The sequence below is a fragment of the Branchiostoma floridae genome, chromosome 18 (assembly GCF_000003815.2).
Source record: "Branchiostoma floridae strain S238N-H82 chromosome 18, Bfl_VNyyK, whole genome shotgun sequence".
Lineage (NCBI taxonomy): Eukaryota > Metazoa > Chordata > Leptocardii > Amphioxiformes > Branchiostomatidae > Branchiostoma > Branchiostoma floridae.
Window position 1 is genome coordinate 18,533,358 of NC_049996.1, and position 16,360 is coordinate 18,549,717.

General features: G+C 41.9%; 1 protein-coding gene across 1 annotated transcript in view; it reads right to left on the bottom strand.

The window, feature by feature from the left end:
* Positions 1–15,389, bottom strand: part of LOC118405728 (calcium/calmodulin-dependent 3',5'-cyclic nucleotide phosphodiesterase 1C-like) — a 34,806-nt gene extending 19,417 nt beyond the window's left edge. The window contains exons 1-6 of the mRNA XM_035805407.1: positions 15,278–15,389; positions 8,837–9,019; positions 8,356–8,419; positions 5,069–5,185; positions 4,317–4,457; positions 2,666–2,766 (exon numbers count right to left, since the gene is read on the bottom strand). Coding sequence (XP_035661300.1) covers positions 2,666–2,766; positions 4,317–4,457; positions 5,069–5,185; positions 8,356–8,419; positions 8,837–8,922 — 509 coding nt within the window. The 5' untranslated portion in view covers positions 8,923–9,019; positions 15,278–15,389. The remainder of the gene's footprint in view (positions 1–2,665; positions 2,767–4,316; positions 4,458–5,068; positions 5,186–8,355; positions 8,420–8,836; positions 9,020–15,277) is intronic.
* Between the last annotated feature and the right edge of the window lie 971 nt (positions 15,390–16,360).

The window sequence follows — 16,360 nt, forward strand, 5'->3', positions numbered from 1 at the left end:
GACTTGTATTATATAATAATATTGTAAGCCATCAACCAATACGAATGTTGTTGTGCATCTTTTGTAAAACATTACAGGGGTTGTGGAAAAGTGAAGGAACCAGTGATGTTGTCTATAATTTGCTCCATATCAAGGCGTAAAGTCAGGCGACAGCATTTCGACATTTAAATGAGAACAAGCCTACAGGCTCAATGACAAAGAAAATTCCCTTAGGCATTGGAGACCATCCTAGTTCTAGGCACATGCACATGTGGAAACTTGTAGGTTGTAAGTTTTGTAATATTTACAGCAGTGTAGAAAAAGGCATCGGTAGTTTTGTATCCAGTGTGTCAAGTTTTACAAGCCTGCCAGAATCTTCAGTTAGCTACGTTTTACACCAGATATTACACTGCTCCATTCTAACGGGTCTCCATACATGAAAATTTTGTTATAGACTTTGTTTTTGGTTTGCCCTTATGTTAACAAATGAATGGTCAGGCATAATAACACACCATTAGACTAAGTGTGTTGCAGTTTGTCCAACGCAGCAAACCTGCACTGTACCTGATATATAGTCAATGAGGTTATATAGACATGTCTAGATATGCCTATATATGTCGATATAACCTCCTTTATAATGTATACCATCATTGATCAAGAAAAGTACAATATACTTGTATTCATCCCAGAGTAGCCTTGTTCTTGACCTTTTGTTATGGTCTTGTTTCTAGATAAATTTTTAATATGCATGACGCAGTCCTGCATCCACATATCCTGTGTCACATATGTGGTGCCCCGGTAACCCCCATGCAGAGCCTTTTTCATTGTGTACGACATACTAGATATACGCTGTGAATTTTAGTAAGGTATCTACTAAATGACGAAAAAGAGCAAAAGATTTGTAAAAAAATGTGTGCAATCAAGGTAATTCATTTTCAGGTATCCTTATAACCCCCATGTAGAGCCCAAATTAACATTTCCAATCAATTATGATATTTTTCACAGTTAAGTATGATTTACAAGATGACAGGAGCAAAATCACGTGTCAGAGAACTTGACTCTCTGCTGTTTTGGCTTGAAACATGACAGAGTACACCCTTAGCAACGGCCTTAGCAACAGTTTTGCTAACGATTCTGAAAGAAATGACGTAAAAAAACACATTTCTGCATCTGTTACATGTTAAACATTTTAACACGATTCCTTGTACTTCTACTGATGTAATCAGAGTAAAATGCTACAGAAAAGTAAGTTCTTTGCATCAGTTTTGTTGTGGAGTACGATCTGAAACCGCCTTAACAACAGCCTTAGCAACGGCCTTAGCAACGATATTGTCACTATAAGCTGGCAGATGTGTCATTCTTCACACATTCATATCTCCGGATTTCATTGATGGATTTCGATCATTTAAAGCTTAATATGCAGAGAAGGATACGTACGGTAAGTCTAATTCATCAGGCAAGGCCCCATAGGTAATGTGAATAAATGAACGATATTGGAAAGTAAAGTATATATTTTTCACCAGAAAATCACCAAAAAATATGATTTTAAGCGGTCATAATTTCGTGTTGAATCACAATATCAAAAATCAATTGATATTTTTATGATCCTCTTAGCAGGTTCTACCAGCCTGTGAATTTTCGTGGAAAAATATTGATGTTTAATTTTTTGCCCCTCCCCCTTATTGAAGACACGAAATTTCCAGATCATTTAGGTGGTGATAGGTTTGAAGGGTGATAGCCGGTAGAAAGCTACCATACCAGAATGGCTATCACGTCAAAATATATGCCACAGGCCTTCTACTATTCAAAAATAACAAGGAGAATTTGCCACCCCGGAGGGTACCGATATGTGAAATTTGGGGTGCTGGCCCATGGACTATATAGACTATAGAGGATTCTATTGTATATATAGTGTTTTATCTGATACGATTACATCATACGTTTCTATTTACAAGTTTTACAAATGACAATACATTATGTAGTATATTGTTTTTGATGGCGACCATGGGTGCTACCAAGCTGGGAGATGACGTCACACAGACGACATCTTGTTTTCTGTTACGGTTCTTGACATCACGCCAACTAACCAATGTAGCTCGGCAACAAGTTACAGCCCAGAAGTTACAATGTTCGAGGTGCCTGGAGATATTTAAGGAGAAGGGCTAGTAACCCCTCCTGTAGAAATATACTCTGCTACTGAAAGAGCAAGGAAACTTGCTGCCGTGCCACTAGGTACTACAAGGTTCTGGACGGAGCGAAACAGTTTCCGATATTGATAATACAACTTTTATATCGATAACAAGTATATGTATGTACTATAGTATATATACAATAATATAATGTACTGCATTACAATATGTATTATATTGTTTTCAACGGCGACCATGGGTACTGCAATGTTGGAATTTGACGTCACGCAGGTGCCATCTTGTTTCCGGTTACGGATGTTGACATTACGTCAACAAGCCAATGCAGCACGGCAACAAGTCACATCGACTGTAGTTGGAGCCAATGAGCCAACAACCCCTACCGATAAAAGTATACCCTGATACTGAAACAGCAATAATAACTTGTTGCCTGATGTATGCGGCACTAGGCACTACATTGGCCGGAACGGGTGAACTTATTCCAATACATACAATACGACTTTTATATCGATGACTAATGTGAAGCGGTTAGTACTTACTTTGACATGACGTGGAAGCTGTTAGTCTCGCCCGTGTGCTCTACGTCATGTATGGCTGCTGATAGCACGACCGCCAGAATCTCCACATCTGCCAGCCATTGCTGTGGGGAAACAGACATGTTACCTTCGCGTTCGGAGCTTTTGTGTTCTGAATGTTTGTGTGTGTGTTTGCTTGTATGTCCGTACCAATTTAAATATAGTGAGGTCAAATGATAGAGACGTCGGCGGACACCGACAGGAAATGGGGTCAAAGGTCCCAAAAAGGTCCCCAAATAGGTTATCTCGTTTCCTGTTTTCAACATCCTGCTATGGCCATGTCTGTTACCTCATGAGAACCAGTGGGCAAAAGTGGGCATGTTACCTTCGCGTTCGGAGCTTTTGTGTTCGGAATGTTTGTTTGCTTGCATGTGTGTCCGTATGTACCCTTCGGTCAGTAATGACCATGGTAAAATCCTAATTGATTCAGCCCTACAAGTTCGGCTATGACTAAATGTTAACAGTCTTATACGAGAATGACAACTCTGCCACAAAGGGCACTTCTGTAGACTGACTCAGGTCTGTTGAAGAGTTCTTTAATCAGGACCCATGTTTTTCGTGTGTCTGCAGCGTTTGATTATAGTAGAGCAGCAGGAGGCGAAAGGGGGTAAAGAGTATCAGTGGAAGTAGAGGTCAACGTCGAGGTCAAATATCCCTCCAGAGGCTGTTTTTCACTGCTAGATACGTCGGGGTCACTGACAGGTAGTTAGATCAAAGGTCGGAAAAAGGTCCCCGAATACGTTATCTCGTTTCCTGTTTTCAAATTCCTGCTATACCCATGTCTGTTGCCTTCTGAGAACCAGTGTGGAAAATAGAATCAGTGAGAAATTCGCAACAATGAAAAATAGAAAACTCTAAACATTTTACAGAGGTATGGTGTCTTCGAACTCTAGTTCTAATTCATTTGGATGAAATACGATGGTGGGGTGGTTGAGAGAACCTTGGAAGAAATTGAAATTGCTTCAGAGGTATGGAGAACAAATTGCAAACTAAGGCAGCCGAAAATTGCACACCGGGAATGTACATTGGGGGCAAACTCTCACAAGAACCGTTGACCCAAAGAAGATTGGACATTTTTCCATTCATCTATCCTACAATAATCCCCCTGATCCCACCATACAGAATTGCTGCCAGACGAATTAGAAAGTTACCCCGGGAGCAAAATAAAACGCAGTGTTCAGACATTACCACAAAACGGAGGTCGTTGACCCAGAAATTTTAATATTGTATCCTTTCATTGAGAATAAATCCCTCTTCTCCTCCCATCAAGACCACAGTTCCTCTTTTCGCCCACGCGGTGGTTCTTCAATACCTTTTCTGTCAGCGTCCATGCTTTATCCGTTACGGACGACATCTTGGTGGTTACGGACGATCTGTTTTCCCGCCCAAACCGCGTGTTTCACGGCTCCTTACCGAATCCATTACGGGCAACATGACTATAGGGATCAATTTCCCGACCTTTTAGATGTCAAGTACGTCGTATTTCAGTAATCATAGCACGTCCATTGCGCGATGTTTGCAAGAAAGACTTGCCTGGTCTAGCCCTAGTCATACCTGGTCTGTACATTGTCGTACTTAGTCGTAGTCTGTACTAGATAATGTATATAAGCCATACCACGAGTCCTGTTGAGTACAGCAGGTAGTGTGTTGTCTGGGTGACGTCAGCGGCGTGCAGCTGGTTGTGGTAAGGGTTGCTGTGCTTCCCGTACCCGCTCTCCAACGCGTCCAGGAACTTAAACAGCACCCCAGAGTTGATCTGAACGGTCATGAATAAAAACAAAAAGATATTCACTAAAATCAAGTACAATAAAGTCTCTACAAATGACCATCTCCACACATGGACCACCTGACCAAAGTGACACCTTATTGGTTGTTCATTGGATAATTCATAAGCTCTTAGACCAATAAAGGTTTAGTTCTTTATGTGATAACTTGCGTTGATGAAGGTTAGAGACGCAAGTAATAAGAAACGCAACTTGATAAAGTTGGAAACTGTTCATTGGACCGTACGCGCGCGTGTCCAAATCCACCCTTGTACCTGAGTAACTCTCCCGTATAATAATTATCATCTATTTAAGAAAAGTATATCAGAATCAGAATGATTTATTTGTACAACTTTGCAGCCTTGAAGGCTTAATTGTGTGATACATTGAACTTCAGCACACACACACTCAGTAAAAATCATTAAAACAGTTGAATAAAATTACATACATTACAAATATATTACTATAAATAATGATAAACACGATCACTTATTAGACGATTAAGACACAGAAAACATTCGGTAATTAAGCTAACGAGAACTTCAATGCGGGTTTACATGAGTTCAGATGTCTAATTCAGTCACTTGTTTGTATAAAAATTCACCTTGAACTTGACTAACAGGTCGTATGTCTTCAGGACTTCATAGGCGACGTATCTCAGCGCCTGGCTATTGGACGCTACATTGACAGCAAACACGTCAAACGACCAGTCATCGAGGTTCTGTGAAGAAGGAAGAATGTTTAAAATGTCAACGATAACAAAACGTTTTTCTGACATATTTCTAAGTCCGGCATGTAACATGTTTGTCTAAAAGTTCGTTTTGTTTGTTTTACATTTAGGTATTCACAATGCTTAAACACCGTCTCAATAGTAAACTGGACATCCAATTCACCAGGTAACTTACTACACCGTTTACGCCTTGTGATACATACGGGCGGGCTACCTGACTAAATGCAGGCACACACGAGAACAGAGAACACTTGAACTAGTTGAACTCTACTATCCAACACAAAAATTGGACTCACACACACAAATTTTCGACTGAACAGCCCCAGTCTTTGTCAAGGAATGGTGCTGTTCAGTCGAAAATTTGGGTGAGTTCAATTTTGTGTTGGAGAGTACAATTCAACTAGTTCAAGAATGACTTCTACCAACACAGATGAACTTTCAAGTTAAAAACACCAGCTGATTACAGAACCACCATTTCCACGGTGGTAATGATGTAAAAATTTTGCCATCAGAGGTTATACTAAAAGCGATGACGAAAAGTTGCAATCTTTGCTGAAAAAGAAAGTGCATTGCTAAATGCTGCGCCCCTTGTACTGTTCTAACTTATAAGTACCATAACTGTGCAGTGCGAGTGTGACGTCTTTTGGCGAGCACCAGCAGAGGGTTAATAGGAATTCTGAACCTACTGAAACGCCGTGCGTCATTCCTTAATAAGGAGCCCTTCACATTTCTTACTTCTCCTCAGTATGCAGATGTAAGAACGGGTAGAGCTTAAGATCTAACCAAGACGTCTCCATAGGTAATCTATTAAGGCAGGCATTTGGGGTCACTGTACTGTTATTTAAGCAAGTATTCAGAGCAGGAGTCTTGAAGATTTTCTTTCCTACAATTTTCATAATTGCTCTTCCATTCGCTAAGCCCAAGCTGATACCCTCTTTCGTTCATTAGAGTATTTTTTCTGTTCATCGTTTCATGAAGGCCTCCTCAACAAGTGTGAGTCGAGTCAGTCAATAATATTCCGCTCAGTGGTTAAAGCGAATGATTCCGTTGTGCAATTGTGAAATTTGAAATTAAAGACTTTTGGCATCATTTAGTTTTGTGGCCCTGCTGCTTCGTTGATGGGAACGGTGGGTTAATTTTCCATTCAGAATATGACTCCACGTCTTAAGTAAGAGCAGAGAAAATGCAGCATGTTTCTTCAAGAAACCCATGATTGTGAAGAACCTTTTGCTTCGTATCGACATACACCATCACTGCGCGGTCGTCTCTGTTTCTTAGGGCAAAGGCTAGTGGCAAGCGTGTAGGGTCCTATTTAAGCGCACTTTGTCCTGCATTGTACAATTGTGAAATGTGAAATTAAATTCTTTTGGCATCATCTATTTTCGTGGCCCTGCCGTTACGTTGATTTTTCATTCAGAAGAAGACTCTGTGTCTTGAGAAAATACAGCATGTTTCTTAAAGAAACCTGTTAATGTGAACCTTCTGTCTCGTATCTATATGCAACATCACTGCGCGGTCGTCTCTGTTTCTTAAGGCTAGTGGCAAGCGTGTAGGGTTCTATTTAAGCCCACTCAGCGTTCTACGTTAACAATTGTGCAATTTGACGTTTGGCATCATTTCTTTTGACAGCTCTGCCATTTTGTTGATGGGAACGGTGGGTTAATTTTCCATTCAGAATATCACTCTACACCTTAAGAAAATGCAGCAAGTTTCTTATAGAATCCCGTGATTGTGAACCTTCTGTCTCGTATCTATATGCAACATCACTGCGCGGTCGTCTCTGTTTCTTAGGGCAAAGGCTAGTGGCAAGCGTGTAGGGTCCAATTTAAGCCCACTCATCGTCCTACGTTGTACAATTGTGAAATGTGACATTAAATTCTTTTGGCATCATCTATTTTCGTGGCCCTGCCGTTACGTTGATTTTTCATTCAGAAGAAGACTCTGTGTCTTGAGAAAATACAGCATGTTTCTTAAAGAAACCTATGAATGTGAACCTTCTGTCTCGTATCTATATGCAACATCACTGCGCGGTCGTCTCTGTTTCTTAAGGCTAGTGGCAAGCGTGTAGGGTCCAATTTAAGCCCACTTATCGTCCTACGTTGTACAATTGTGAAATTTTACATTAAAGACTTTTGGCATTATTTATTTTCGTGGCCTTGCCGCTTCGTTGATGGGAACGGTGGGCTAATTTTCCATTCAGAAGATCACTCTACGCCTTAAGAAAATGCAGCAAGCTTCTTATAGAAACCTGTGATTGTGAACCTTCTGTCTCGTATCTATATGCACCATCACACGCCAACCAAACAACTTGAAATGGACTCCTTATCATGTCTCCCCACGTGTGAGGCTCGGAGGCTAATAGGGGTCGTGGGTTGGAGAGTGGAACGGGCCGAATGTTAATCACAACTTCTGCCTCAGCCTACGTATCATGATCATACCGTACGAGCTTTAGTGACGTGAGGTATTAATGGGTATAGAATGTATAACCATGGCAAGATGTTCCTGTCAATAGTGAAATAAAGGTGTTATTGACAGGAAAACTGTCTACATCAGTCAATCAGATCTAGCTGGTGACTGGCAATTTACTGTGGTTTCCTTTCCCTGTTTTTTTTGGCGTGCAATCGGAATGTAAAATCTGCGGCGCGGTCGTCTCTGTTTCTTAGGGCAAAGCGTACCATCATGCGCAAGCGGCCAGGGTCTACTTTAAGCCCAGTGCAGGAATTCCTTCATTGGAAAAAATCGCAGATTGCTGAAACCTTCAGTTTTGGTTTAGAAAAAATCATTTTAGGGGCCCATTTTAAGGGCTGTACGGATTCCTAGTTTTAAATGTTCAAGCCCTAACCTGACTTAATCTGTTTAAAGATGGCAGCATCGTTTCAAAACTCTCGTCGCAATTTTCCACCTTCTAAAACGTGCCTGAATTTGACACTCAGGTTTGATATATCGGGCTACTGTGTGGGGTGAGTTGTTGTGACCTGGAATGTTCTCTGATGACGTCATGACACCATGAATTTACCTATTTTACATTACATCATACTAGTGCTCTTGGTATTCACCATCTTGGCTTTACCTCATTTGCATATGTTAATGTTCCATGATTAAAAATGTGACCCTGGCGCAAGACAAACATCAAGGGTTGATATAAGACTTAAGAGACCCACCTTCAACAAGTTGACCACTCCGGGCGGGTAGTTGACACCTGACCCCGATAGTTTTCTGCAGAGCCTGTTGGATTCATAGAAATAATCACGTATCATTACAAACAATACTTGTTATTTACAGAATTGCAACAATTCAATCATATTATCTTAAAATTTGTAAACACAAGCACAATTCAGACAACCATGGTTGAGTGCGAGGCTTTGTATATTTTATGTGACTACTTAATGAGCTAATCGTACCTACCTATTAAAAAAAAAGTTTACAATATTGCGAAGACCATAGGGATTTAGACTATCCAAGGAAACTCATATATTATACTTGATTGTTCTTGAATGTATTGCCTTGCACTTATAGATCCATACAAATAAGTTAATTACATGGCAAAGACTATGGGGACTTTTGGAGTGTATTAGGAAATATGAAATATATTATGTAATACATTTATCTTTATATTAGATTCATATTTTCCAATGGTCTCACCTATCTACTCTGTTGCACGCTCGAACAGCTTGAACAATAGAACGAAAACGAGGTTTCTCGGTCCTTGCTCTCGTGGAAACCTGCATCTGTCGCGTGAAGGTCGACGCCAACCAATCACGGACCTCCGTGGGAACTGCATCCGGTTCAACTTCGCTGAGGTCATCCTCGTCTGGAACCAACTTCCTGTGCAGACAGAGATGAAGAATCCCACAAGACATTTGGAACAATGTCACCTATCTCATTCGATTGCATTTCTCTCTGACAGTGTGCTTTTGAACCTCGAACTTATATATGAAGTTAGTGACGTCATGTTCTGCGATAAGTCTGTCCATCGTGACAACTGCGCATGCGGATCGAGATACATTGTGGGTAATAAATCTAAGTTGTAGGCACTGAGACGTGAACTTAACACGTCTAAACATTTTAATGAGCATGGTCTTCACAAGAAGTGATCACAAATATAAGGCCTTCACCTCTGATATATCTATCACAATTAGGGCTGGGTACCGGTACAGAAAATTCAGGTCCAGGTCCGGTTCAGGTCCAGAGGATCAGGTTCAGGTCCGGACCTGAACCTGGACCTGATTCAGTATGACTCATGCCAATCATGCCATTTCACTGCAAAGACATCTGTTTGGTGGAGTATTCGACTCAAACTGGCGTACGATTGACTGTAAAACTTGGTAGAAATGACTATATAATCTTCTCTACTTCACTCTTGTTATTTTCTTCCACCTGCAAGTACCAAAACGTGTGAATACTTGATCGGATAATCTGTTAATTTTCTAATCGGTCCAACATCCGGTCTACCTAATTTTTTCAGGTCCGGTTTTTCTGGACCGGTCCAATAAGAAAAACCGGTTTTGTACCGGTACGCTGTACCGGTACCCAGCCCTAATCACAATACATCTGCGCATACGCATTGGGAACCGCGAAGAGGCTTATTGTGCACGCCGAAGCTTGTTCATGTGGTGTAATAGAGTAGAATTGTAGTGATGTAAAGCAAGCACTACATTATGTAGGCGCACACATCAGCTTATTACCCTATAATCTCCACCAATCGTACATAACCACGTATATGTTCATAAAATATCAGAGATAAAGCCACGGTGACTGTCAGGAAAAACAGAAGCGTGTGAAAAGTTATTGTGCGGCGCCTTGGTCCCAGAGATGAATAGGTTATACCACACGATTCGAGTGGACTCGTGATAATGAACTTGGCAGCTAGACAAGGGACGCGCGCGCTCATAAGTACGGCACGGTACTCTCCACCAGACAGCGATCACTTTAGCACTTGGCAAACAGCGGGAACACTTTGGCCATTTTTCAAAATATTTGGTCAAAGCCAGAACGGCATTGAATTTGAAATGCACCAAGATACACGAGCATATGTCATATCTGCCAATCTATCTCCCGCATCACCTTAGACGGGGCTTGGGTACCTGCGAACATTAGTTTATCTCTAAAATAAGCGCGATGATCGTGAGAGCTTCGGGCGTCTAACTGCCGAAAATGTCATGTAGAGCTCACAAACTCGTCCGCCAAGCGGTTTGCACGCTGTGGGACATACAGGGGCATTACCAAACAGTGACCGCGGAGCAAAGAATTGTTGGCCAAACTCAGCGATTGCCGAAATCTAGAAAAATAACGAGAAAAGAGGAAACGCTCCAGCGATCCCGCAGCGTTAGCGAGACCTGCGAGAGACTTCTGAGCGACCTGAGTAATCTCTGAGCGTAGTTTCCAATTTTAGGCCGCTAAGCGTTAACCCAACTGTTCCCGTCCTCGTGAAAAGAGTAGCAAGCTTCCTAACAGCGTTCAATTTGCAGCTCCGAATTTCTTGGCCATGCATCCTAGGAATCTCTTCTGTAGAGCCAAATGTCACTGCTATGATAGTTCAGCATCTCAGGTGTAAGCTAATAGCGTCATTTCCCAGCATGTCCGAACTTGAGGTAAATCCTACCCATATTTCACTGTACAGATAGAGTGCCGTCATTCATTTCGCTGTTCCGACTTTCCTGGCCATGCAAGGACTAAAAATCCCTTCTCGCTTCTGTATGGCCGAAATTCCGCGCTAGGATAGTTGAGCCTCTCAGGTTTACGCTTGTGTAATTTGACACCATGCTCACAAAAAATCCTGCCCATATTTCAAGGTACAGATAGAGCGCCAACAGGCAACTTTACACGCGTTCGGTAAGCTTCCTCTGATGTTCCCCCTGGCCGTAGCTTTCTACCAAGCATTCTACTGTATCATTCATTTCGCTGTTCCGACTTTCTTGGCCATGCAAGGAATAAAAATCTCGTTTCTCGCTTCTGTGTGGCCGAAATTTCGCGCAAAGAAAGCTTGCGTCATTTGGCAGCAGGCTCACAAAAAATCCTACCCATATTTCAAGGTGCAGATAGAATGCCAACAGCCAACTGTACACGCGTCCTGTAAGCCTCCTCTGATGTTCCCCTGGCCGTAGCTTTCTACCAAGCATTCTACTGTATCATTCATTTCGCTGTTCCGACTTTCTTGGCCTTGCAAGGACTAAAGATATCTTCTCGCTTCTGTATGGCCGAAATTCCGTACAGATAGAGTGCCAACACTATCATCTATTTCGCTGTTCCGACTTTCTTGGCCATGCAAGGACTAAAAAACATCCCTTCTCGCTTCTGTATGGCCAAAATTCCGCGTTAGGATAGTTCAGCCTCTCAGGTTTACGCTTGTGTAATTTGACACCATGCTCACAAAAAATCCTACCTATATTTCATGGGACGGATAGAGCACCAACAGGCAATTTTACACGCGTTCTGTAAGCTTCCTCTGATGTTCCCCCTGGCCGTAGCTTTCTACCAGACATTTTACTTTCCATTTGGACCCCACTTACGGCCATGTAGTCGTGAATAAATCATCAACAGATGCACGCCTCGTGGACAGTACTGTCGCGAAGATGATTGCATAGTTTATTGCAAAAGGACCATAGCAAGTGCTTTTATGGATGGCACCGCTACAGAAAGAGATGGACAAAAAACAAGATGCCTGCAATTTCCTGATAGAGACAATATGTTTTAACAAGAAACTGAGTGACAATCATTGTACACAGTTACTAAGTCTTGTTTTTCAGACAGTATTAAAGAAGTGCAGAAGGTGACGCAAGTGCGGTGGCCTAGCATTACATACAACACCTACATCCAAGGTTGGTGTCACCAGAACTACACTCATGTCTACCTGAGTAGTCACTTGTACAACTACACTCATGTCTACCTCACAACTGCAACTTTTACAAGTACACCACACAAAACTTTCCCATTGTTTGTATTGTCTTCTCAAAGAAAGCGGGGAAGATACAAATTTCCTTGCGTTTTTTTTTTCATTCAAAGTTTTCTTTCAAATCAGGAAAAAATCAGCGCGCGCGAGGAGGTCATCCACAAAGTGTACTTGCTATGGCCTGAAGAGCGACTCTCGCATTCTACCAAACTTATGAAAGTCAACCCGATGACCTTTACAGAGGGTTACCCATATTGGTCCGAGAGTCCTGACATGACCTTGCAGATTATATTTGCTGGCCTCACAATCGCAGCTAGCGCCGAGAGGACCTCCAAATTACTGCCAGCGCAGTACTCGTGATGCCTTCGTTATTTGATAACCGGACGATATCACTAACACAGCACTGAATCAGTCCAGAGTTGGGGCGTCACTAAACCGAATATCCACCTTCATCTAGATTACATCGCGTTTGTAATGAGAATGAATTCAAGAGGAAATCAAATAGTTCCCGTCGCTAAGTATACATATGTAATAATCATTGCATAACGGCGACTATATACTGAGTAATACTCGCTCTTGCGTCGTGGAGAGCATCTATTCATGGCTTGCTTTAAACAATGTCAAGCAATCATCAGAAGAAATTACGAGAGGTGACCAGTAAATTCTGGGCCTCCAGTAAATTCTGGGCCTCATCCAGAGATAAGGTACACGACTCCAATTTCGGAGCACAATATAGTATAAAACCCTTTATGAATATCCACCTACAGAATGGATGTCAAATGAAATTTCAAATCATTGTGATCATTACTTTCTAGTTGACGTCCTTGTTAAAATCAGTAGGAAAGTTTTGAGAGAAAAAGTTATAAGTGTTCCTCATACTCAAAAAATCTAATGATACATTGTCAACATTTTTGATGAATTATCTCGTCGTATTCAAACAAATAAAGAAGTGGGCATCTAACTTAAAGTAGACAGATCTGAAGTTCACCCGCACACCTCAGTTCTCAGCTCAGTTGTCCACTCTTAATCAAATAACTGGTGTGCCTCGGTTCTAGGTTATCTCTTTTGCAATTCTGTCAAGCAGCCTGTGTAACACAAACTTTCACAATCCATGGCTTCTATATGAATCCCTTATCCTTCACTGTAACAACCTCACACTGTCCCAGGGCCCTGTGGATCAGTCTTTTGGGTGCTTGCTTTTTTGGTCCTTGGGAAGGCTGCTATAATTAGTAAAAAAATCAGGCGTTGTGGATGGGGTGGTCTCTAGGCTTTGTAATTCTATTTGTGTGTGTGTGTGTGTGTGTGTGTGTGTGTGTGTGTGTGTGTGTGTGTGTGTGTGTGTCTGGAAGAGAAAGCCCAGTTCAAGGGCAGGGGTACTACTTGTTCTCTACCTACTGTACTGGTCCCCATGCACCGTAGAACATAGTTTCTTCGCGCGAGGTGTGAAGGAGGCAGTGTACATTAGAGCCCACCGGCACACCTTCAACAGAGACGGGGGGCGACATGGACTTTCTGATACTTATGACCCCCTCCTGCAAATGTTGTGTGCTCCTGACGTCACTGCTGGAGATAGAAGGGTCATTCTGTGAACAAGGTCGACGGAGATTGACCAAAAATTTAGAGGGGTAAGTCCCTATAGTTTCATTCAGTGTTGGAAGTAAAGTGTTAGCATTTTTTCTATACCATAGAACCGTGTTTACGGTGTGCAACTGGATATGAAATTCACCGAAATTCACCCAAAAGACATACCACACAACACCCACATGTACACACAACACGTAATGAGTGGATTTACCTATCTCCCTGACCCTTTTGGCAAGATTTTCTGCTCTGCGACTGGGGACTGAAGGGCGTGTCGTGTGCAAAAACCACGCTTCTCACACTTGGTGGCAGCGGTGGGATAGGGAAAAATCGGCAGATAGTTACGCATGCGGGTTACAGGCAACATGTGGCCTATGCAAGAAGGGTAACACACCAACAAGCACTGGTCACATTGTGTGCGTGGAACGCTGCTGCTGCGAAGAATGTTTAACAAGTGACAAATGTATTATGGGACTCTTTTGATCATAACAAACGGGAAGATATGATTGTTTCTTAAGTGATACAGCTTTGAAAGAGCGTTGGTCTGTTAGAACAAAAAACGAGGTAAAAAGCAGCAATAGATCAATCTACCTGTAGAGTTAGATAGCTTGTCTATCATCGCAATGCTTTCTACATCGGCAAGATACTGATACGTACTCAAGCGGACACAGGGCGTCTAGAACGACTACTTTTCTAAACAGTTTCGACTGTTGTACACCTTTGGAGCAGTACATCAGGATAAAAGATAACATTTCTAATGGGTGCCAGCGGTGAGTTCAGTCAAACAAAGTCGATTCTTAATGCACGTTTGTGTTAGGTAAACTCTTACTACACTTACTAGGAAAGCACTCAACACTAAAATCGCCGTATGCAGTCAGCTAAGACTGAGGCAGAGCCTTCTGTGTTGAACTTCGTATCCTCACTCCTTTATCTTACAACGCCAGTTTGTTATTAGGGTGTATACTACGCCCCCCTCGTGGGTTAAAAAAGAGGATAATGCTGATGTGAATCGTCCTCTGGTCACGCTCGGTGCCGCGGAAATCGGTTTGAAAGACTCCTGGTTTTGGCGTGGGGCTTTAGTAAATAGTTGTGTTAGGACTTAGGCTCATCCAAGCGTTTATGATCAATGATGGACGGAAGATGGCACGTCTTTGACCAGATGGTGGGAAGAGATAACGTAAAGGAGGAAGCGAGGGTTGCTTCATGTTGGTAAGCCTAGCCGCATGTAGTGTCCCATAGAAGGGTGTGTATGCGGTTGTATGTTTTGTGGATGTAGAGCCTTTCTAATATGTCTAGCCTTCGTTCCGTGTATGTTTAAGTTTGAGATTCAGAGGTTTGGCATCTGTTCGAAGTGTGAACCTTCTACAACTGCACACAAGGCTACCCCACTAGGGGAACTTTTACAACTGCACACAAGGCACCTCATCACTAGGGCCACTTGTACAACTACACTCATGGCTATAACACCAGGGTCACTTCTAACATGCTACACTCATGGCTACCTCACTAAATTCACTTCTACAACGGCACTAAAGGATATCACCCTTTGATGATATGTTTCCATGTTATCAGAATCTGATAGACATAAAATACACACATGTACAGCGACTTACGATTCGCCCTCGGCTGCGACTGCATCCAGCACTGTTATTGCGTATTCGAGGGCGCCTCTTCTGTCCTTCTTGGGGATTGCGTCATCTTCGAGGTGGGCAAGGATCTCCCTTAACCTGTGGTATAAACACAGAATTTAGAACAAAGTTTAGATCGAAGAAGTTCAGTTCAAAGACGTTCAGACATAGCTCAAGTATGAATTGACAGCTTTGATTGATGTGCAGACCAGACTACCACAGCGATTTTGAAATTTAAGTTATCATGATGTAGATTCAAGTTATTTTGAGTTTGTTTGTTTCAAACTTTATTTATTCATGAGAAGCTCAAATAGGCCAGCAGGCCGCTTTCCATAAAGTGTAAAGTACTTAGTGTAAAATGTTAACGTACTAAGTTATTCATTTAATTGCTTTTCCGTGACGCCACCACTGGACCTCTGGAAAGAGTGGCTGAGGCCGTCAGGGCTATCCGGATTAAATAAAGGTTATTGATTGATTGATTGATTGATTGATTGGTTGATTGATTGATTGATTGATTGGATGAATATGAATTTTAAATGGCAAATATGCAAAATTATAGATAGGCAAAAACGAAAACAAAACCGCCCCGTGATCTAATAGCCTCTTCCATTGACCTCATGACCTGGAGTGTCTGTTATATCTTGATAACAACTAGTTCTACTATATCTGAACTCTACTTCCTGTCATTCACGGAAGTCTTATATTTGATGTGACACAACCTTCCCACTAACTTCATGCCACTCAACTAACATGGTATTAAAATAACGTAGAACGCACAAGAACAAAATATCTAGACACACTGAAAAGAAACTCTCCATTCACGTAGCATTCGGTGTAGGAAATATGTTTATGTAAAAGCTAAAACATGCGAGCACGTACAAGAGCGAAGAGGACTGAATAGGTAGAAGTAATTAAGGTAGTCCTATTGAGCAGTGGTTGATAACGATATTGGAAGGCGGAGATCCTCTCTTTTCAGACTTTTCATTGCCTTTTACCTTCCTAAACTAAGTTAGACACCCATTTTCACACCTTGGTAGAGTGGGGAAAGTTATACACAGAGTATTCGGT